This window comes from Anser cygnoides, chromosome 1, assembly GCF_040182565.1.
Source record: "Anser cygnoides isolate HZ-2024a breed goose chromosome 1, Taihu_goose_T2T_genome, whole genome shotgun sequence".
Lineage (NCBI taxonomy): Eukaryota > Metazoa > Chordata > Aves > Anseriformes > Anatidae > Anser > Anser cygnoides.
In genome coordinates this window covers 205,697,445-205,719,249 of record NC_089873.1, presented here as the reverse complement: position 1 = coordinate 205,719,249, position 21,805 = coordinate 205,697,445, and the positions used below count along the sequence as shown (strand labels likewise).

Genomic DNA, 21,805 nt, shown 5'->3' with positions numbered 1-21,805 from the left:
GGGGGACAGCCTGCTCCACCAGGGGCCTCTCCACGGGCCGCAGGGGAACTTGTGCTGCGTGCCTGGAGCACCTCCTGCCCTCCTGCTGCACTCACCTTGGGGGCTGCAGGGCTGCTTCTCTCTCAGTGCTCGCCCATCTCTTCCAGCTGCTGTAGCACAGCAGATTCTCCCTTTCTTCAATCTGCACTCCCAGAGGCCCAACCAGCGTCGCTCGTGGCTTGGCTCTGGCCAGCAGCGGGTCCCTTTTAGAGCTGTCTGGAGCTGGCTCTGATCTGACACTGCTCACAGAGGCCACCCCTGCAGCCCCCACTATTAAAACCTTGCCATGTAAGCACAATAGAGTATGTCATGCCATTCCCTAAATAGACAATTTCTGTCCCCTGTGGTGAGTCTCAGAGTCAGACATGGTTCTGCTTTTGCCATCAGCTTGTGCTTAGGTAGTTAGACATGCTCACATTCAAAGCCTTTACCTTTGTTGCCTCACTTTTATTTTAACATCACCAACACATTGTGACTTGCATGAGAGTTTAGAGGAGTCACTGGTCTGTTAGCTCCTTTCTGACAGGGAACAATTTAATAATTTTTTCCTATTGACACTGGTGGGAGGGAGAGTAGAACTGGGATCTTGGCATTAAGCACACTCAACCAGATGAGCAGTGGTGAGAGTCACATCCACCACGGCATGTTTGTTTGTTTTCATTTTTTTTTTTGGTCCATATTTATATAATATGCCTATCAAACAACCTCTAGGCAGTTTTCTGATCTAGGATTTGTTATTACATCTGCAAAGGGTTGGGTGCAGGCCAGAACAGCTGCTAGGGACCAGAAACAATAATTTTCCCCAATGAAAATGTGCCTGAATATTAACCAGCATATAGCATTAGCCACTTTTAATTATGCAACGGGTCTCCACTGTGATAAGCTTTGAGATCAGAGTACTGAGTAAATTCCACTTCTGTGTATCAAGGTCAAGAATGGTAGATCTAGTTGTCAAAGATACATGAAAATATCACCTAGCAAAAAGCACTTGCAATTTTAACATATTATACCTTCTTTTCCAAAACACATTATATTTTAACAAGGGCTGTTGTCATACGAGAGTAATCTTCTGAAAAAAATTACCTACTTAAAAATTTCAGAATGTCCCAACAGGTTTCTACTACAAGCTAGCAGCTCCTCCAAAGTATATGTGATATAATTCATTGTTTCTAATAAGATTCTGAGAAGTTATATTTTTACCACCTGCAAAAACAAATACATCAACTCTTAAAAATATAGTTCTTTGCCCTGTAAAACTGTAAGGGTTCTGTAAAATTGATATTCAGAGATGACTCTACACTAGTTAAGTTCCACTCTAAAAATATTTCAGAACAATTTGTCTCACTTACAGGTTTATTAACTCTGATCATTCACCAATCTGAGCAACTAAGCAAGAGAATTCATTGCCCTCCATGTGCAAAGGACACAGGTCTCTATGGAGAGGTTTAAGAGCCCATTATATATTTCTGCAATCTACCAATACTTCTTTATTAAAAAGCTTCTTCAATAGTTCCCAAGAATAAAGAAGGATATCACCCCAAGATTTCTGGATCATATAAAGATCATCCTGAGAGTGATTTCTTGGATAGGTGCATATATTTCTGCTCAGTAAGGCAAATATATACATATGAGAGAAAATATCCTTCCTGCTCTGTTTAGATTTTTATAAACTGGGACAGGTGCTTGCAGGTTTTCACAAATAATAAACACAATCCCAAAGGCAACAAACTGAGAAATGAAAGGGAAATTGTCAACTCTAAAATCTCATTTTTCTTCATATTTTATGTGTGTAATACAGTTACAAATGACATGACTAGAACCACAGGACTTTATGTATTTTCAGCTTGGATGTTTTATGCATTTGACTGTGTTTAACTGTCACCTGCACCACTTCAGTCTGTTACAGGTTATGGCAACCACTGCCCCTGGTTTAGAGGACAGAGACAAAACAGGCCTATTTTCCATGATAACTTTTAGGTGGATCATGAACAAAGCTTTAGGCTAGATCTTTGTGTTCTGAGAAGAGGTGAATTTCACTCTTAGCCATTCTCCCCCTTGCTGAAAAGAGGCTTTAGTAACAATTATCTTTCTCCTATGAAATCTCAGTCCTTTTACCCATCCTAAAAGCCTTGTATGGAAGTCCGTTTCTAGGTTTATTTCTCTAACCAAATCTTCCTTGCTGTTGCAAGCCTTCATCGACTTTCACATTTCCACCATATCAAAGCCACTCTATTTGTCTTAATTTTAGGGCTTGCCGTGGCTTGTCTCCTCTCTGCATGTCTTCTCTCACACTTTTTTGTGATCTACCTCAACCTCTGTTTCCTCAGCTTTTCATGACATTTTCAATGAGGAACTTTCCTGGTGTTGCTGTTCTTCAGAGGGAGCTGCAAGACTGTCTCATTTCATATTTAAAACTGGCCTTTGTCCCACAAGGGAGGCGGTTGCTGCCATAGCAATCATTACTTTTATGACATTCTCCTTTTGTTGATCAATATTATCCCACTGTTTGCTCATGTTTATCCGGCTTCTGTCATCTTGTAGGGAAATTGAAAGTTTGATGGAGCAGAACCTCCATGTGCTAGCATAAAGGGAGATGTAATCTGTGGCTAGAAATCTGCAACCTCACCTCTGTGTGAGGTGCTGATTCCCCAAACCCAGAAAACTAGTTTTGCACATGAGTTTTGAAACCAAATGTTTAATATACTTTTAAAAATGGGATATTTGAAGAGTATCAGGTTAGCTGAATCTCATTCTTTCATCAGCCTGCAAGCCCTAAACAGCCATGATGATGAAAAATGGTTGAACCCACTAATGCTTCTGTGTTCATGATTTCAGCACTCCAGGCTGCTTGGCTGATCTATATCCTTCTGCTTTTCTGTCAGGAGGTCAGCCTTCCTACTATATAGTTATAATCCCATTAGTGTTGTTCAGTCCACTGTTACAGCTATGTAACATGTCTTTGCTGAAAGGACAGACCAAAATTATGAAGGTTTTCCAGGTATTCCATTTCCTTGCACAAGTATGGGGGAGAATCCCTGAATTTCTGAAATGCTGTGCCTGTCCCTGTATTTTATTTTTGTAGCTCAGCACTTTCAGGTAGTCAAGCTATCTGCCTTAAAAGCTTTCTGAGAAGAGACAACGGCTGTACAAGCTGAAAAAGGTTAAATCAGAAATAACTGACATAGTGGATCTGAAGGCCACTTTCTCAGAAAAAGGCTTTTGAAACTCTGTGGAAACATTAATTATTATTGTTTTGATGAGCTAAAATAAGTTCAATCTGTGTATTTTCGAATTTGCTAATTACAACAAGAAAGGATCTGCTGAGTGATTTCAGGTCATTCCTTACGTCAGACTGGTGTCTTCTCACACATTTTGTGGTGTCGTGGTAGTTTGTAGGAAAACAGAGGTTACAAAACAGACAGCTTTGTCTCTTCCTAAGGAGTAGGAAGATTCATGAAAAACATATGCCTCCACTTACGTAATCAGTATTTTTTTTTTTTTGAGATATCTTGTACTGTTTTTTTGACAGTAGGTGCTCCCAGGATACCCAAAAGTGTCTTTGCTGGGTCAGCAGCAAACCTGTAACAGGAGCTTTCAGTATGCAGGATGCTGAGTATGGTGTTGCTTGAAACAGCCAATTTTCTGCAGTTACATTTATACTTCTTAATGCTGTTTCTTAACTCAGTAACTCTGTGTTTCATAGTTGGCTTCCTTGCTTTTGTTCCCACCTAGGTAATATGCCTGGCACACACATATCTTTGTGCTCACAGTGAACAGTTTGGTTACTTTTGAGAATTAGACTTGTCAGATATTGCTTTTCACTTGCAGTTTGTGGTGACCCCTGGACAAAGACCAAAAGCTCCTTGTGCTGATGCTCTTGGTCTATGGAGAACCATCACAGGGAAGGGAGGACTGGTCTGACATCCTTGATCAATGCTGAGCAGAGGGATGCAGCTTACTTTTCTTGGAAAAACAAGAGACTTCATGCCCAGCGTAACAGTGTTTTGTTGCATCCCAGCCATAAGGTGGTAAAGGCTTAGATTGTCAATTATGACCAGGTTGCTGGTAAGAAAGATATGGAAAAAGGTTCCTAGTTAACCAAATCCAGGAAAAGAGGCAGCATGATGTTTCCAAACTGTGAAATGGCATCTCTGATTGCAGATATTTGTCTTAGCAGTAGAAACTGTGTTTTTGCCAGTAGCTTTGAAAAGTGCAGTATTAGATTTGACCGTGGCTCATAGGGTGCACCTCTTGTGAACCCTGTTTTACTAAGTACTGCAGAAACATCTATCAAGAAGATGAACTTGCTTAACTTCAGCTTTCGGTACAAGCTAGTGAAATGCGAAGCTGACCCGGTGTTAACACAATAGGTTGTAAAGAATGGGCTAAATGTATAAAGAATAGTACACAGAGCTATGTGCTGTTGGTATTAACAAATATCAAGGTTTTTCCAAGGCTTCTTAATGCAACCAGAATTGGAATTTGAACCCCTGTTAATGAGAAGTGGGGTTGCAGAGGTGCCATTCTGTGCTATCGTCTCTCCGTCCCTTTTAAAGGCCTCACGCTGCTTCCCTGCATGATCCCTGCTAATTCCTTCTCTCCGAAAAGGTCTTTTTATTACCTGCAATGTAACTACTACATAAAGATGATTGAGGATGTTTCAAGCAAATGTTCACCAACACTGAAAATATTTTCAGATAAGCTTTTAATCTAGCATTCCTCCAAGCCAATCTGTACACCTACACCTGAGTCAGTCAGCTTGGTGGTATGCACAACCCAACAAAGGAGAGAAAGACACATCTAGGCTGCCTAGATGCCTTTCAAATGCATAAAGTGTAGACAGTTCTAGTGTGAAGTGTTGCAGAGTCAGTGACGGTCCTTATGAGACTGAATTTATTGCCTCATCCAGACTCCCCTTCTGATAGTGTCATCTGGACCTTAGTGTCAGTGCCTCCTGACAAGGGCACTGTTTCTCAAGTAAAGAAATATCAGCTTTAGCTGACAGCTGTGGAGGGTTCCTGGTCCTTGTAGAAACCCAAGGGAGAGAGACACGCCTGAGCAGTATGGACACTTGGAGACTTCCTCGGCACTGCCTGCTACATGAGGTATTCGCTTCTGTTATCCTGATGCAGTTTCCAGTGATGTTTATTTAGTGCACTTACAGCTGCCCTTACACATCTACACTTGTACAACCACAAGCTCATGGAAGCTGAAAACCCCACACGGTCCATAACTTTGTAATAACCTTGGTCAGTGGCTGGTGTTAATAGTTCTTGGAGTCCTCATGTGAAAGCACAGGTTTATGCCACCTCTCCATTAAGCAGTGACAGATTCTTATCCAGTATCTAACTCGTGAAAGTTGTCCCAAAAGAAATTGTCTGGCAGCTCCATGGGGCCCCAACCTCCTGATAAGTATCTAGGGAATGTTTGTTTTCCCTTTCACTTTATATCATCAGCTGTTTATCAACATTTAGGGAGCATGATGACGTATTCTGCAGTTTCATGACCTGAGTCATTCCACTTAACTTATCTTTTGAGTCCTTTTCCTCTTATATATATCTCAGTGCAAAGCATTTTGCAATGCCCTGTAGGAGAGATGCTGAATGAAGAGAAATGGCACTGTGTTTTGCTGAAGGTTTTGTTTAGCCGCAGTATTTTTGCATGTCAGCACGAGTATATATGATTGTGCAGCTCAGCAGCCATGACTTGGCAAGGCAGCCTGCCAACGTAAAGACAGCCATTGCTTACTTCCCCTCCCTATGGCTATGGCCAAAACAAATACTCTGCATCCTAAGGTTCAGGATGCTTCAAGCAAAACTATCTCAAGAAGTAAAAGTCATTACAATATTCCCCAGGGTTTTGATTTTGTGGTTATGTTTTTTTTCCTTGTCTTTAATACTGGCTTTATATCCCTGCATTAGCGTAAAACACCTCTGGTTTCCCTAAGTGTCACTTTGTGACATATTGGTCCTATTCTCAAAATGAGACTGGTTTTATTACTGCTATTGAGTAGACTGACTTAAATTCACCATTTCTGGCAAGAACAGACACAAAACGAGTTTCAGTTCATCTCAAGTGAAATGTGAGTAGTTTCCTCCTCTATGATTTCTCTGGATATGTGTGTAAATACAAAGAGACTGTGTGGGCCAGTGGTGGAGGCAGGAGACTTGTTTCTATCCTTGAATTTGCTATGGACCTGCGGTGCATCGTGAGATAAATCAGAATTCAATCACATTATCTGAGTGACTTTCTATTCAAATACATTTCCTACCAGGTTATCATGCAGTACCTAGCATCGTTGGGTGTTATTCTCATTTGGGGTTGTTCTAATTCTATTATATGCGTTTTTTCTTACTCATATATATATATATATCTATATATACTTTTTATAAGGAAGAATAGTATGATCTACTAAAAAAACAATTCCCCAAAACAAAAAGAGAGAAACTGCCTGTCATAGCAAAATATTGTGATGGAGCTTGTCCTAAAATGTGCGTGGTAGCACACATGCACATTCTCACATCTGAGAACTAAGGAGACAGATCTCTGAAAGCAATTGTCAGAGCTCTCCTTGCTGAAGTGGCAGCGATCATAGTTAGCATTAAGTGAAGAGCTGCCCCCAAAGGCCAAGGCAGTCCACAAGAGCCATTGCACTAGCTCTTTTCCATCAAAAACTCTAACCTTACATCCATAAATGTCCCATTATCTCTAATCTGAGATCTCCACACCAGCTGTACAGAACAATGCTTGCCAAGCAGTTCCTCATCTTGCACTGTAATATAATTGTTATTAATTAATACAGTCTCTCTCATTACGCTTGTTACAGGGAACCAGCAAGAAATGCAGCATCAGCAGTTAGGTAATTGCAATTTAATTGAAATGGGTCCTTTTGTGAGGGTGCAGAGCTGGGAAAGGTGAACAAGCAACTGCAGGCTCTGCTACACTGCACAGCTAGCTGGAGGTGGGGAGGGGAAAAGCCACCCTAATCCTCTCTGCTCCTCCCATCATTGTATCATTTGGTTGCCTTGATTTATAGAAAAAATTGGGCCATCTCCTTGGAGGCCCCAAGAATTTAGGAATCAGTTCTGTTCCCGGTTACAAGCAAAGCCTAGCTCATCGCACACTACCCGAGTGTGTGTGAAATGTAGAAACTGCTCTGAAATATCCTCCTGGCCTGGAGAGTGCTGCAGTCATTTACTTACGTCCTCTGCACCCCTGCAGCTTTTCACCCCTGCAGCTGTTTGCTGCCACTGCTGCCCAAAATCTGACTATGCACCTTTCTGAAGAATCTAGCCCTACTTAAATTTGCTTCTGGTTTTCAGGAGAAAATGCACCAGCTCAGGGTGTTACTTTACTGGTCTCCTGCCACGATCTTAGCTCTAAACCATAGAGTAGTCCCCAGGGGGGGACCGCTGAAATAGCAGGATCACTGCCTGAGCAGAATGGCTACACATGTCCTTGGGAATTCTGGCAAACCCAGCGCTGAGCACCGGAATTGGTAGTGAAACTCCTATAATGTGCAGTGAACATCTTTGGAGGGAAAGTTATATTGGTTTCAAGAAAATCTGAATGTGAAAATAACAATTAAAAATATTGTATTATCATTGCAACCAAAACAGTTTTTTTTTTTTTTTCTTCTTTTTGTCTTTTTGGTTGTATAAAAAAACACAGCACTGATGCAATAGAAAATGACACAAGAGAATAAATGTATCAAGTTGTTATGGCAACTGAAATATGTAGGTTGGAATTTATGTATCCAGAACTTTACTTCTGTGTAAGTAAAATAAACATTATCCTTGCTAATTAAAATATCATGCAAATATTATTTAATTTAAAACCATTAGTCATGTTTTCTGTTACAATTAATGACTTACTTTCTATTTTCTGTTTGCAAGTGTTTGCATTTGCTTCCAGCTGTGGTCCGCTTGAATTTTCAGTGCCCGCTTATAGGGGCTTAAATGCAGAGGGATTCCACTGAAGCTAATGAATAAGACGTATGCAGATGGGCACAACTGGAATCAAACCACATGCTTTAACATGTTATTCTTACAGCAGCCAACCTTTCTGCTCAGAGGGGCTTTTTGCAGGTGTCATTGCTCCGCACTTGAAGGGAGGCCCCTGCAGCCACAGCTCCCTATCCTTCGCCCAGCTTGACACAGTGCACATGGAGCTCACTCCACAGCCCATTTCTGCATACAGCCTGCCCTCTTCAGCTGTAAATTTGGCTTCCAAGATGTTGCATGATAGCCAATTCTAAATGAGCATTCATTAATTATGTTCAGCCTTTTAATTTTTCTAGTCCTTTTCCTCCAGCCTTCAGGAGAATTCAGTAATAGCTTCTGCTTTATTTGAAAGAAATAGATCTTTAATATCCCAAATCACTCTTCATATTTCATCTTCTTTATGCCCAGCAAAGTGCAGAGCAATGGCTGAAAGGTAAGGAATGGGAAGCATTGAGAGTCAGGATCTGACTGAATCCCAGTGAGCTGAGGGAGATGCAATTAATTGTTTAAAGTTTTCACCTCATTCATTCTCGTGGTTGGAGGAGTCTGAATTTGCCCTACAGTGTTTGGTAACCCTGCTGTAGAGAATGCTTTGGAAAACAGTCGATCAGAATAAGAACTCAGCCATACATAAGGTAATTGTCTCTGTTCCTTACATGGATTGCTGCCTGGCACAGAGCTACAGCAAGGGAGGGTCTTTGTCTGAGACCTCTAACCCATCTATCTGGGCTCGTGCTTGAAGCATCATTCTCATACAGCTGGCCTGCACATCACTATCTCTTCAGCCTTGCAGCAGGACTCCTTGTTGCAGTGCCCTCTTTGCTCAGTTTTCCTCTCTGCCACATGCAGGAGGCCAGCAGATCCTTCCAGCCCCCCGTATTTAGAGTGCCAGGTCTCAGTGGGGCAGAGAACAACAACACTTGTACACCTTGTGTTTGCAGGGGCTCTGGTGGCTTCACAGTGCCATGGTCCATCCCGCTGCAAGAGCCACTGCGTGTGGCATAGCCCACCACTGTGCCACCTTAGCGGCATGCTGCTCCCTGGCAAAGGAGATGCACAAGTGGCCCGTTCTGCAGTCCAGCTGAAAACAAAGCTCTGCATGACTGCCATTGGAGGTGGAGCCTAGACCTGAAAGGTGAAGCTCCTGGGTATGTTTTCTGGTCACAAGTCTTGAGTTTGTGGAGCCAACTGACTCCAGGCAGCTTCATCTGAACTGTGAGTGTGGGAGGAGAAAAGCTGAAGCATGAGCTAGCGTCTCTTGGAAAGTCAATTGTCTTGCCCCAGATCAGAGTCCGAGCACAACTGGGTAATTACACGATATGGATGATCATGGAGCTAGGGTTCGAGGGTAGGTGTTAGCCCAGCCAAATTGACTATGGATTATTTAGTGACTTGGGTGACAGCTTGCAGACCAGTGGGCAAATCTGTGCTGGGGACAAGCAAATGCAAAGCTCACTAGTATCATTCTGACAGCTAGAGGCACTCTGAGGGCAAGGCTTGCTTGCAGGAGGGTGGGGAGCACGAAGTCTGAGCCTGACCTTTCTGCAGCACACGCCGGCAGCCATGCAATTGTTCTGAGCTCTGACACTCTTTAAGTCTGTCATAAAATCTTCTGAAAGGTTGAATCCATTCTAGCTAAAGTTGAATCATAAAAATCCTAGGGGAAAATAAATATTATTGTGATATTTATGCTTGCTTCCAAAGTCAATATATATATATATATATTATTAAAAAATTCAAGCACTTGTGGTGCAATTTTTATGGTAGAATTCATGCCCAAATGCTTGTTTTCCTTTTCTCCATTCATAGAATCATAGAATCATTAAGGTTGGAAAAGACCTCCAAGATCATCTGGTCCAACCATCACCCCACTACCAATGTCACCCACTAAACCATGTCCCTAAGCACCAGGTCCAGCCTTTCCTTAAACACCCCCAAGGATGGTGACTCCGCCACTTCACATTCACATTTCCTGGTCATATTAGGAGGACTGGGGCCCAAGGGCTTGCAGTGAAATTCTTGCAGGGTTTGGCCCATGAGACCCAGTAGCAATGTACAACATCACCCTGACCTGGGGTGGCTGTAAGGACCGAGCTGTGGTCATGTGATGTGGACAAACCTGGACATCTCCAAACAGCAAACCAAATACCGTGCCATGGAAATAGAAACAATCCCCTTTAAGATGAGGGAATCATTCAGCTGGAGATACAGAAGCATGCTTTCGCAAAGGCCTTCAGAAACACTCGATTAGGCACCATCTTTTCTAAAGGATTTTGTGGGCAAGACGAGAGCTCTGCTATATTATTTTTGGACTGAAATTTAGGCCTAGCTGAAGCAAGTGAAACTCTGCCTGGCTTCAGCAGGATTACATTCCTGATTTTAGTTTCTAGCATAGCCTGCTCTGGGATTGTCTGAGTTTTCAGTCATCTGTGATATGGGTAAAAGTTAATTCCTGCCAAAAAAATTGCTGAATGACACTTCTTCCTATAATAAGGACTATAAGAGGAATAGAAATAGGACTGTCAGGTACAGAAAAAGGAAAACATATCTCATGGTCTCTAGGACTTTTCCTCCCCATGGCATTGCAAGAAAAGCTCTTTGAGCCCACAAAGGTGCTTTGTTTTCCACAAACTGTTCAAGCACTACAATTTTTTTGGGTGGTCCAAGACGGCCAGCAGCAAGAATCAAAAGTGCGATGCTCAGAGAACATTTAGGAGAGTGGTCAGCCCTGCCTAGGTACAGCAAAAAGGTGCAGTCCTCGGTGGTCGGATCACAGACACAGAAGGCGTTCCTACTGTTCCTGGCACATTGCAAAGGATGAACTTGACCCGCGTCCAGCTTTAGTTCGCACAAAGCTCGAGTACAGCGCAAGTGGAGTTGGCTGCAACCTGGCGTCGAGGTGGGCTCAGGTCTTTGCTGGTGTCAGCGTCCTGCTGTGCCGCTCAGTTCAGCTCAGGTTGCTTCCTACTCCAGCGTAGCTGCTAAATGAATTCATTTACATTGGTGTCTTGTAAAACGGATAACTCCAGCATATGTTACGGTGTATTTTACTTTCCCTGTGTAGCTTCTGAAATGTTCTAATGATTTGTTTCAAACTGCTTACTTTCATAAAAGTTAATTAAATAAAAGCAGTATCTCTCAGCACTCTATATTCCTGGGAGCATTCGATTACCAAGATGATAGATTTTCTGACAGATATTGGCATCCACAAGTTAACAGTTCCCTTTGTTTTTTTTTTTTTTTTTTTTAATACCCTTCCCCTCTTAGTGTAAATCATTCAAGGCAAGCTGGGAATTTATCTACGAGCTCTCATGGGACTGGAGAAGAGCTACCAATTCTTGATACAAACTGCCAAAATAGGTCTCAGATCAGCTTCTGATTTGAATTTCTCTCTCTAAACGCACACAGGAGAGCATTCCCTAAGCTTCCATCTGTAGGAGAAGCTGCATTAGCTCCCTGAACCCTAAGGCAGTTGCAGATTTATTTCGGCTTGTGGGCTGAAGCTCCCCCACACTCCCATCAGTGCTCCTGGTCACTTGCAAAGCTGAATCAGCCTTTTCCAGCCACAAATGGTATATGTGCCCTAGGAAATATCCCATACAGGTGTGTGTGCAAATTAAGTCAAAGTCGTGGTAGCAACGTCCAAGAGCATGGAACAAGAAAATACTGTTTGCATATATATATGTATATATATTTTATTAATCAAAGTGTTTCCAAAACTGGGCCTTGTTCCTAGACATAAGCATGTGGTAACTACCATGGATGGTTACAAGTACCTCATATAGATATATTAAGAATAAGTTCTGGAGCCATATAATGGACTGGGGGATTCATTCACTGTTGCAGAGCTTGGCTGCTATAGGAAGACCTCCTGTAGGAATTCTTGGAAACCTCACATGCCATAATTGCCTGTGAGGGCAGATGCTCCTTCTGGCTGGTTGCTGGCTCAGACATGAACTGGAACAGGCTGCCTGCTGAAAGTGGAACCAGCGACAACTCTTTCATAATTCATAACTGTGTACTTTGGAAAAAAAAAAAAATTAAAAAAAAATCAGCAAGAATTTTGTTGACAGTTGACTGTGACAATTGTGCATGTTCTGATAAGCTACAGGAAAGATGTGTTATAAACACAGGAAAGCTTAGCTGAGCACTGTTAAAATTAGATAAAATTAACAAGGTAGCTAATGTGATTACTATTTTATTAATAAACATTTAAATAATGCTGTAAGTTTGCACAATGAGAGAGACATTGCCCTGAAGAGATTACAGTCTAAGTAGTCCATGTTAATTATAATCTAAATAGATTAGCATTAATTATAAACAGAATTGGAGATTGCTTTTGGTGTGATCTGCAAGTCTTATAGTTACCAGCCATTTGAGCTAAGTTACCAAATGAAGTTCTAAGCTTCTTTTGCAACATTTACTTATAAAATCTCTTCTCTGTTCTTTTTCTCCAAGTCTGTCAGTCTTGTTCTGACAGACTCGGAGGAAATAATATTTTCTTTTGTGATATTTTCCAAATACCAGCCTTCTAGATACAGAGTGCTGATAAACAATGTAGACTTTTGCTAATAGTTTTAATTCAAGCTTGAAGTCATTATTTGCAGAACCTCCTACCAGGAGGTACAAGCGTGGTGCGTTTGCTGCCCTGCATTCATACTGTGTCATGCTGGGGCTGCCAGTTCTGCTTTTCATAGTGACCTCCACATACCAGGAATAATGAGGTGTTGCTAAAACACTTATTTTGTATGAGCAGGCAACTTTTGTGTATACTGTGTTCATGTAAGTTTAGAGAGCGTAGGCTTGTTGGTTAGCTTCTGAAGGGAGGACCATGTGTATGTCAAGAATAAGAGACTTAAATCCAAGAGCACTTAGTTTTAATAAACCTATCACAGGACAAAACAAGCGTCCTTTTTGCCTCTTGTGTTATACAGTCCTGTTTATTTCAAAAATAAAGCTAAATGACTTTTGGTTTTTGGATGGATTGCTAATGTATACTTCGTTCAAGTTTGGGAATCAGATATTATTTTGCTAATGTGTATTGAACCTTAAAGCACTGGAACAGAGAAATGTTCCAAATTTATTATTATTACTTTTACTTGAGCTGTTGCAGCCTCCTAATGTCCTTCATTTACTGTTCTTCACAGTTAATCCATGACCTGTTTCCCTAAGGAAAACAATTGAAACGTTTCACAGCATTTTTGACATTGTTTTTTGTTCTTTGAAAATACTGGATTCAGCTAATGATGACAAATTTGAGGGAGAAGGAAAAAAAAAAGGTAAAACATAAGCAAACTAAACTTGTTCCTTATCCAAGTTTGCAGCTGCACTCATTTGATAACTATTGTTCTACAGTCTGTAGTTTCTGCTGGAAGTTGTCAAGCCCCCTTTGAGAACTTGCAGAATCTTAGCTTCTTTAAGGATCAGGCGGAGCCCGGTCTTGATGATTAGAGGAAATAGGTAACACGTTGATTTGCATGGCTTATATTGCTGCCTGTAAATAATAACCATGAAAAACACATCAGGTATTCAAAGGAGGCAAAAACGAAATGAAAATTTTTATGCATGCTTCTTCATTCTTTGTAACACCAATATTCCTTTTCTTGGGGAAAAAAAAAAAAAAGCTGCAGCATTCAGAGATGCTGGGTTCAGGTCCTTGCTTTCCTGCATAACTTTGGCCACGTTGCCTTGCTCTCCCTTCCAGATGCAAGATATGCAACACTCTTCTGTGATAAGAAACAAGGCAAACTAATGCATGCTTCTCCATGACTGCAGGCACGTTAGAGAAGCTAAAAACTGAGAGAGGACATGCATGGAGTCCCGTGTGCTCAGCCCCATGTAGCTGCTGGGCCTGATCCAATACAGCATTTAAACACATGCTCAGATCGAGCACGAAATCAAGGCCATTGGTTGCACTGAAGTTAAAAGCACGTGTCTAAGTAGTTTGCTGGGTTGGGGCCAGCATTCAGTCTTTTGCTGGATTGAGCCCTAAATAAACAATCTAGTATCAGAGGAGAAAACATTTGCACATGTGGATGTGATTTGGCTGTTTCTGTGGCACGGGCTTGTTTTCGAAGTTGTGCTGGCAATGGTTGATCTATTTAAAATGCTAACAATTTCTTGCCTGTTGTGTTAAAATTGACTGCACTCCTGGTGAACAGGCTGAAAAAAGGATGGACCTAAATCACTCACAGTGTCTGTGATGCTCAGTGCTGATAGATTCAGGAGACTCTACTCTGCTTGAATTCACACAGCTTTCCTGTTCGTGCTCTTGCAAAGTGCCCAGAAATTTTCTGAGATTTGTGACAGTGGCAGTCATCATGTCTCATTCAATGCCTACTTCTTTAAGCACACTTTTGCAGGGCAAAACATTGTAAACAGAGAAGTCATTTGTAATATTTATTGTCTTAATGCAAAATCTACAACAACATATTGGATTTTCAGCAGGAAAATTGAAAAAAACAAATACAGGCTTTTACTTCTATTAAAGATACTTTTTTTTTTTTTTGGAAAATTACTGTGTTTTCTTGATGGTTTTCTGTACGTGATGTAAGATTGTAATCTGTGTAAATGAAGGAAAGGTTAAAAAAAAAAAAGTTTAATTTTAAGGATTTGCAAATATGGCTAATACACAAGTGTGAAACCCTTTCAAAAATATGTCATTTAGGAGAATGTCGTGAATTAGAAATGAGAAGACAAAGCAGGTAATGCGGTTAATGTTGTAAAGAAATCTGTTCCTGCAGATACTCCAGATGAGACCCCATTACTATCTGTGGGCCTTTGTGGCGGGGCATGGATTTCCTTTCTTATCTTGATGTTGTGATGCTGAGAGCTGCAGAGAACCCTGAGTGCCTTCTGAAGTCAACTAGAGATAATGATAATCATCACTTTTAGATTTATCCTATTAAGACCTTCACAGACTTCCACAAGAGTGGCTATGAGATTAAACCCCAGACATTTTGTATGACAAAACATCAGGGTGAAAATCTTACGTATCAACCACTTGAGGTTTATGTGAATTCAGGCTACGTTTCTGTATGTGCATGCTAATCGTTACATTAAGGTATAACAAAATGATAATGCACATCTCAGCTACCTTATTTGATTTTTTTTCCCCTTTAGGCTGCAGATTCCAATGGATCAGAAGGATCTGGACAATGTGGGGAACACAATAAGGAGAACCAGACTTTTGAAAATTATGTGGTAGAGACGAAGACAAAGGTAGGGTAAACTGTTTCATGATGGAGACTGAAATATTTATTCAGTTGAGTTTTGCTGGAGGTGAAATGTGTAGGATATATTGAATTTGAGTTCTTTCCATCATTTTTTTGCTCGTTATTGACTGCATGCATGGTAGCACATTCAAATGAGGCTTATGGCTGCAATTTATTCTTGTATGTTATTGGCCCTGTGTATTTCATGCTGTCCCAAGCAGGATTTGTTTTTTATTCTATGTGTAGAAATGTTGTTAATACCAGTGAAGGTTCTATAGGTTTGCTGAACTCAAGGTGCTTTCATTTCGGTGTATTTTTGAATTCTGAGATTTTGCATGGTTAGTAAATTTTATCCAAGGGTTTTGTTTTTTTTTTTTTTTTTTTTTTTTTTTTTTTTTTTCAGTCTCATTGAATTTTGTAGTTTCTTTGTGGTTTTGAGTCAGTATGGAAGAATATGTCAGCAAAGTGGTGATTTTTTGTATGGGCAGTCTAATGATACGGACCATAAAACTACACTGAATAATGCATGAGGCAATATGACTTCATGGCTGTGGTAAGGAGGTAAGTTATAGTTCTCTTTGTAACAGCCTTGCTGTTTGCAGTGCAGCAGTTTTAAGTGTTTCATTATAGTATCTCCATTATTTTCATAGGTTCACAACTTGGCTGTAACAATTCTCTTGGGCTTATGTATTATTATGTAGAGTTTCAGCCTTGAAGTCATTCTGTATTTTTTCTCTTGGAAGTGAAAGAAAATTATTAAGTTTTCTTTTAAAGTTAGCAAGCTGGAAACATGACGAAAAGAAAACAGACATTAACTGAGTTGGCTTGCTCATGTGATACCTTGTAGACTTCAATGAAAGTTGTTTATAACAGTGGAAAATTGCAGATTATTACCTTGTCTAAGACTTTTCCATGGGTTTTGCTTACATTCCTAGATCAATGTATCCGTTCGTTAACTTTTCAAGTTCTAAAGAATTAATAGTCTAGCATAACTTTCTGGGTTTCTTCTGTTGCTGTATTCACACATGATCAGAAAACTTTTGTACTGTATCCTCTGGTACTTAGAGTTGAAGTGTAATTCTTTGTGAGATCAGCAGAACCGGATCTTTTGGTCAAAACCCCTTCAACAACCTGATTCTGTGCAGTTTTGAACGTCCTCAATCTCCTCTGTAGGGAAAAGGAGATGAGAGCATGCACCAGTTCAGGTATGGGGCTGATGCACACTCCTCGCTGTACAAAGCTGAAGTGGATGGCCCAAACTGCAAAATATGATTAATATCTGGCAAACCAAATATTGAATCTGTATTGCATGAACTTGTACACTCACTGAATTTTACCCCTATATTTATGGAGGAAATTATTTCCCCAAAGCAAGGAATTATCAGGGGCTTGATATATGCACTAAATGCATTGCTTACATGAAAATGTTGTAGAAAACATGAGATGTCCTGGATCCTAGCCCAATGTCCTATAATTTCCAATATGAATGCCCATCTGAACAATGTACTGTTTTTCCTGCTTATAGTCACAGTGCTGTGGACTCCTGGACTCAATGTTTTTCCATCAGCAATTCTACAAACTACATTTTCATGCTGTTTGTATCTTTACAGCACAATGTGTACCTGAGAATAAACTCCCAAAACTGGCAAGCCCACCACCAAACAATAAGAAATTCAGAGCTGTGGGTGGTATTTTCTTCAGTTCCCAGTAGCATGGGACAGCAGATACAAGATGTTTTATTTTCATGCCCTGGAATTTACCATTTTGTGTCAGTTCATTTGGAAGAGTCATTTTGTCTGATTTCTTTTTCAAGTGACTGTGCTCGAGTGTCAGTAGCACACAGCTATGACAGTGACACATAGCTATTTAGGACTGGCTACATGTTTAAACATATGCACCAGTTCTTTTCAGTTGCTGATGATCAATTGGATGTTAGATTTACTTCCCCAGGCAGAATGCTCAAGAATTAAAATGAACTTTTCATTCACCATGGATCTTGAGAGCTGAGTGCCACTTCAGGACGTGTTGCCCTTGGGTACTGTGTTTCTGTTGCAGAGCACCCCAGTCCACATAAAGCCAGGGCAGCATTCATAACTGAACCACTTCTGTTTCATTCTGAATAAAGGATTTGTGGGAAGTGAGAGAAAACATTTATGGTTTTGTATGGAAAATAATAAATACATAAAACACTAGGCAGAAATTTTAAATTAGGAAAGGCTGCAGAGCTTTCAAAAGACTAGTTTATCCCAGGCTTTTCAGAGCTGTAGAATGGCTCAAGAACCCTTCCCCATCCTCTGCTCCACACCCTGGGATTGCGAATGTGCATTTCATATAACCCTGCAAGTCATATTCTGTTCCCAGCTTGCCTCACCCTCTTTTCATAGGTCTGTTGGCTGGTGTGAGACTATTAGAGAGGTTCTATGGGCTCCACCTTGGGGGATTTTGAAGACCAGGCTGGATAACAGACTGAATAATGTTCTCTGTCTGACCTCACTGCTGACTCCAGTTTGAGCAGGAGGTTGAAATGAAGACCTCCTGAGGTCTTTTCCACCCTCACTTCTCCTGGAATCCTAGTATTGTATCAGCTCCTGGAGAGGAAGGGAGGCAACCACCACATGGCCCCACTGAGCTCCTTTGGAGGCTTGTGGCAGGAGTAGAGGGGATCCCATCCACAGCTGTAGAGCAGAAAACAAACATTCTCTGCATCTGTTGAGCCTGGGGCCACGGTGGCCATGTGGGTGCAGAATGCTTGGGATGGAGTAGAGGAACTGGCTGTTCAGCCTCCCCTTCTCCCCGTGCTCTTTTTACCATCTAGAGGGCTCAGAATAGTGAGGTCTGTGATACCCCACAGAAAAGAAAATGATATATTTCTTTCTGTTGAGAAAGCTAGGGAAACTGGTCAGGACTCCAATGCTGATTGTGCTAAATAGCAATGAAATTTGCCATGCACAGGAGAAGGGAAAGCTATAACAAAAGCTTCTGCCTGAGTCTCTCATGGGCCTGAGGCCAGTTGCAGATCTGCTCCTGTTAGGGCTGCTGCAGTCGGGAGGGGCAGAATTGCTAATTTGTTGATCTTTAAATTAACACCAGCACTCGTGGGCTTCTGGTTCAGCCTGGGAACTGCATTAAAATTCTCAGCAACTGAGGTATACAAAACTTCACGCCTTCTGAAATTTGTATTAACTTCTTTTCATGGCTGAAGTAGGATTTATTCTGACATTTCATTTGTAGTATAGCTCCTGACTACAAATCCAGGATCTGCTAGATTAGAGGTTTCTCATTTTTTATTTTCTGCGTACCACAGAAACAGTCCTAATAAAGAGGCTGTCTCATGGGTTTTTCCCTTCTAGCATATAATTACTCACATAACTTTTATCCCAGTGGTGACCTATTAACTAACCAGTTGTGATGCACAGCAACCTCACTGGAACAGGGCTCGAGTGGTATAAATGAGCTCTGACCGTAAAGACATAATTTCATAACTACATCGATTGCCTTCTTGGAAGACAAGTAATCAGGAAAGTATTTGATGTATTCGTAGCTTGTTTGGGTGCAATATAGGACCCGAAAACAAGAAAGAGAACATAAACCCTATGTAAAAGACTGCCAATTTGGTACCATCAGCAAGTACTCTGTAGTACACAATTTAAAATACATTAAGCGTAAATAAATCTTTCTCCACATTTTTGAGAGGATGTGTGTGCTTTTGTGTTCTCTGTGTAGGTGCCTAGAGCTCTAAATAGTCACTGGGTAAATTCTGCAAAATGCTGACATTCCTAATACTTTGCTAACAGTCTGGTAGATGTCTCCTTTCTCAGTGTCTGCACCAAAGCTTGGAGACCTATATTTTTTTTCCCCCTTAATTTCCGTTGTTTGAATTGGAGATAATAATGAAGCCAATTTTGCCTTTTTTTTTTTTTTTTTCCCTTAATGAATCAGTTTCTGTATACAGTTTTTGCTTACCAATAGTTGGGTTTCAAAATAACTTACGAATTGTTTAAAAGGGGGTGTCATGAAAGATATAAAAATCATAGAATCCTTCCTATTAAATTTTACAGAAGCTTGCTTTTACAAAATATTCGTTTCAGCTGGATGTTACAGGCTCTGCTTCTAAATATAACTGCCTAATTAAGCCCTATGCTTTGGTTATCCAAGTGGAAGTATCTGGATACAGTAAAGTTTTTAGTGCCAGAAAGGAGCATTAAATTGTCCAGTCTAAATTACTGCATTGTAAAGACCATCACATTTTACCCACTCACCTTATATTGCTTGGTTTTGTGTGACTTAAAAATAGATACCTTGGTAAAATTAGAGGAGAAGGAAGTAGTCACCTGGGTAAGTTGTTCTCACATGGTGGTCTGCAGAGCCACCGCTATCACAGTGGGGAATAGTTGTTATTCTTCCTGTATTATGGCTTCCTGAGAGTCAGAGCTCATCAGAGGATATTTTTGGCCATCTAAATCAACAACAAAAGCAATGATAAACCATCTCTTTTCACCCCAGATGGCTGCTTCTTAACTTGTTTGTTTTTTGGGTCAAGTCTTTCTATAGTAGATTTCAATCGTGATCATATGGACAGATAACATGAAGGCTGGAAGAGCAGAGGAAAAAAATAAAACTAAGCAGTGATATGACCTGCAGAAATTAGAGCAGAAGGAGTTGTTGCTAATGAAGGGGAAAGCTGTGCCAAGGATTTGAAAATCTTATGTTTGGGGAAATAAAATGAATGGTAGAAGTATCAACTTGGAGGAAGAAAATGGAGCTACTAAACTTGATTTTTGGGTTAGGGATGGGATGTTAATGAAAATGAGGGCTTGCATTCTCAGGAGAATTTCTGGAGATCCACTGAGTCAGTCAACTCTTCATATAGTGCATCCCTGGCTTTGAGTAGTCATTGATGGATGTGACTTAGAAGCTGCAACCAAGAGCCCTGGCAACTAAAATGAGCCCATGGAAGAGTAGAGTTGTGGTCAATGTCCCCAGAAGCGTGGGTCTCTTCTGTCTGAAGCTAAAGGAGATTCTGCAGGTGGCAGTAGGTGGCAATATTTCAGGGATGCTGTAGCTTAATGTTGCGGTAAGCTTGGGCAATGCACAGGCAAATCCTGTGCTGTTAAATACTCCTTGATGCATTTTATGGAAGGAGGTGACAGTGCAGGATTTAAACCCCAAAAATGGAGAAGTTCAGGTGAAAACTTTTGCGTACACTTATGGAGCCTGATTTTTCCCAAACACACACACAAGTTGGGTTGCTTGCATAGCCTCAATGTGTTCATACCCTCCATTTTTCATATAGATGGTAAATAGGATCATGAATTCCCTGAGACCAACTCAGCGGAGTTACTTCAAGTAGAGGCATTTACAGATCATGTCCTCAGAGACCAATTTCAAAATATATCCCCATATGCCAATTTCTAGTATGATATGAAATTTTACAGCCAAGTCATTAGGTAATTATATGTATGGAAATGTTTAACACCTTACTGGATCAGCTTGACTCTAGCAAGTAGAAAAGGAAAAACTGCTGGATGCTTGACATCTAAGTGTTAAAGTATCTCCCAGTTTTACGTTTGACTGAATTCCCTTTTATTCTTGTCACGCCTTGCGCACAAGCGTGGCTTTTGTTAGACCAACTTAACAGGTTAATGTGTTCTTAGGTAGAGGTGGTTAATTGGTTCTGACCTGAAGAATGTTTGAAAAGTTCCCTGATTCATATAATCTATAGTTTAATAAGCTTGTCTGGCTGTTTGGCTACTGGACTAAACCACAGCAGAGGGAAAACATGCGGGCTGAAATGCAGGCTGTAAACACAAATCAAGTTTGTTTTGCACACGTGTGGTTGCTCAGAGTGAGCTTAAGTTTTAGGCAAAGTCAGAAGTGCTCTGGAGACTTTCTCTTTAAGATATTACATCCTTCAAGACTTTACTAGCTGGGGGAGGGTTGGTTGCTCTCTGACCACATATCTGATTCACTATGGATTTTGTAACTTTGGTAGCAGTGACTTCATTTTGGCAAAATAATGTGTGTCATTTACTGAACCTCTTGCTGCTTTAGCAATCACGAGAATATTAGGGTTATAACCTGAGTAATTTATGGAAGAGAGGTGATTCTTAAATATCCTTTTATTTTCTTGGAAGGGCTTGTTTTATTGAAAACATATTTTAGCTCTGAGTGAGAATGAGAGATCCTCAGCAAAGCACCCGGGGGGACTGTGCTGTCCAGTGTGTTGAAAAGGTGAATTGTAACGTATGGGTGTCTAGACGTTTCCTCTTGTTGCTGTCAACAGTCCAGTTGGCTGTATTTTTTTTTTCCAGTGAATAGGAGCATTGATTTTCCTCTCTCTTTGGCCAGAGCTTTCATTTTACATATCTCTCCCTTTCTGTGTCTCTTTCTCTCTCGCTCCCTCTTTCTTCCCCTCTCTTCCTCTATCTGTAAGAAAGGGAAGACTTTGAGAGCTGACAGCAAGCTTTCTAACTCAGAATGATTCATGTAAGACACCTGAAAGGCAAGCTCTGCACCAGCATCACTGCAAGAAAGGTAGGGGCTGGGGGC

General features: G+C 40.8%; 2 protein-coding genes across 18 annotated transcripts in view; one reads left to right on the top strand and one right to left on the bottom strand.

Annotated features, from left to right (window-relative positions):
• DLG2 (discs large MAGUK scaffold protein 2) overlaps window positions 1–21,805 on the top strand; it is a 1,043,894-nt gene that overhangs the window by 133,575 nt on the left and 888,514 nt on the right. For 16 of the 17 annotated variants that reach the window (XR_010828657.1, XR_010828656.1, XM_048080922.2 and 13 more), the window contains one exon: window positions 15,165–15,263. Coding sequence is in view for 14 of the 17 variants with exons in the window: in XM_048080922.2 (XP_047936879.1) it covers window positions 15,165–15,263 (99 nt within the window). In the remaining 3 variants the exon portion in view is untranslated. Of the gene's footprint in view, window positions 1–15,164; window positions 15,264–21,427; window positions 21,791–21,805 lie in introns of those variants that run through there. The other variant, XM_048080937.2, reaches the window with a different exon arrangement.
• The window catches only part of LOC106039878 (transmembrane protein 126A), a 308,882-nt gene that overhangs the window by 140,911 nt on the left and 146,166 nt on the right, over window positions 1–21,805 (bottom strand). The gene's annotated exons all lie outside the window — the stretch shown is intronic.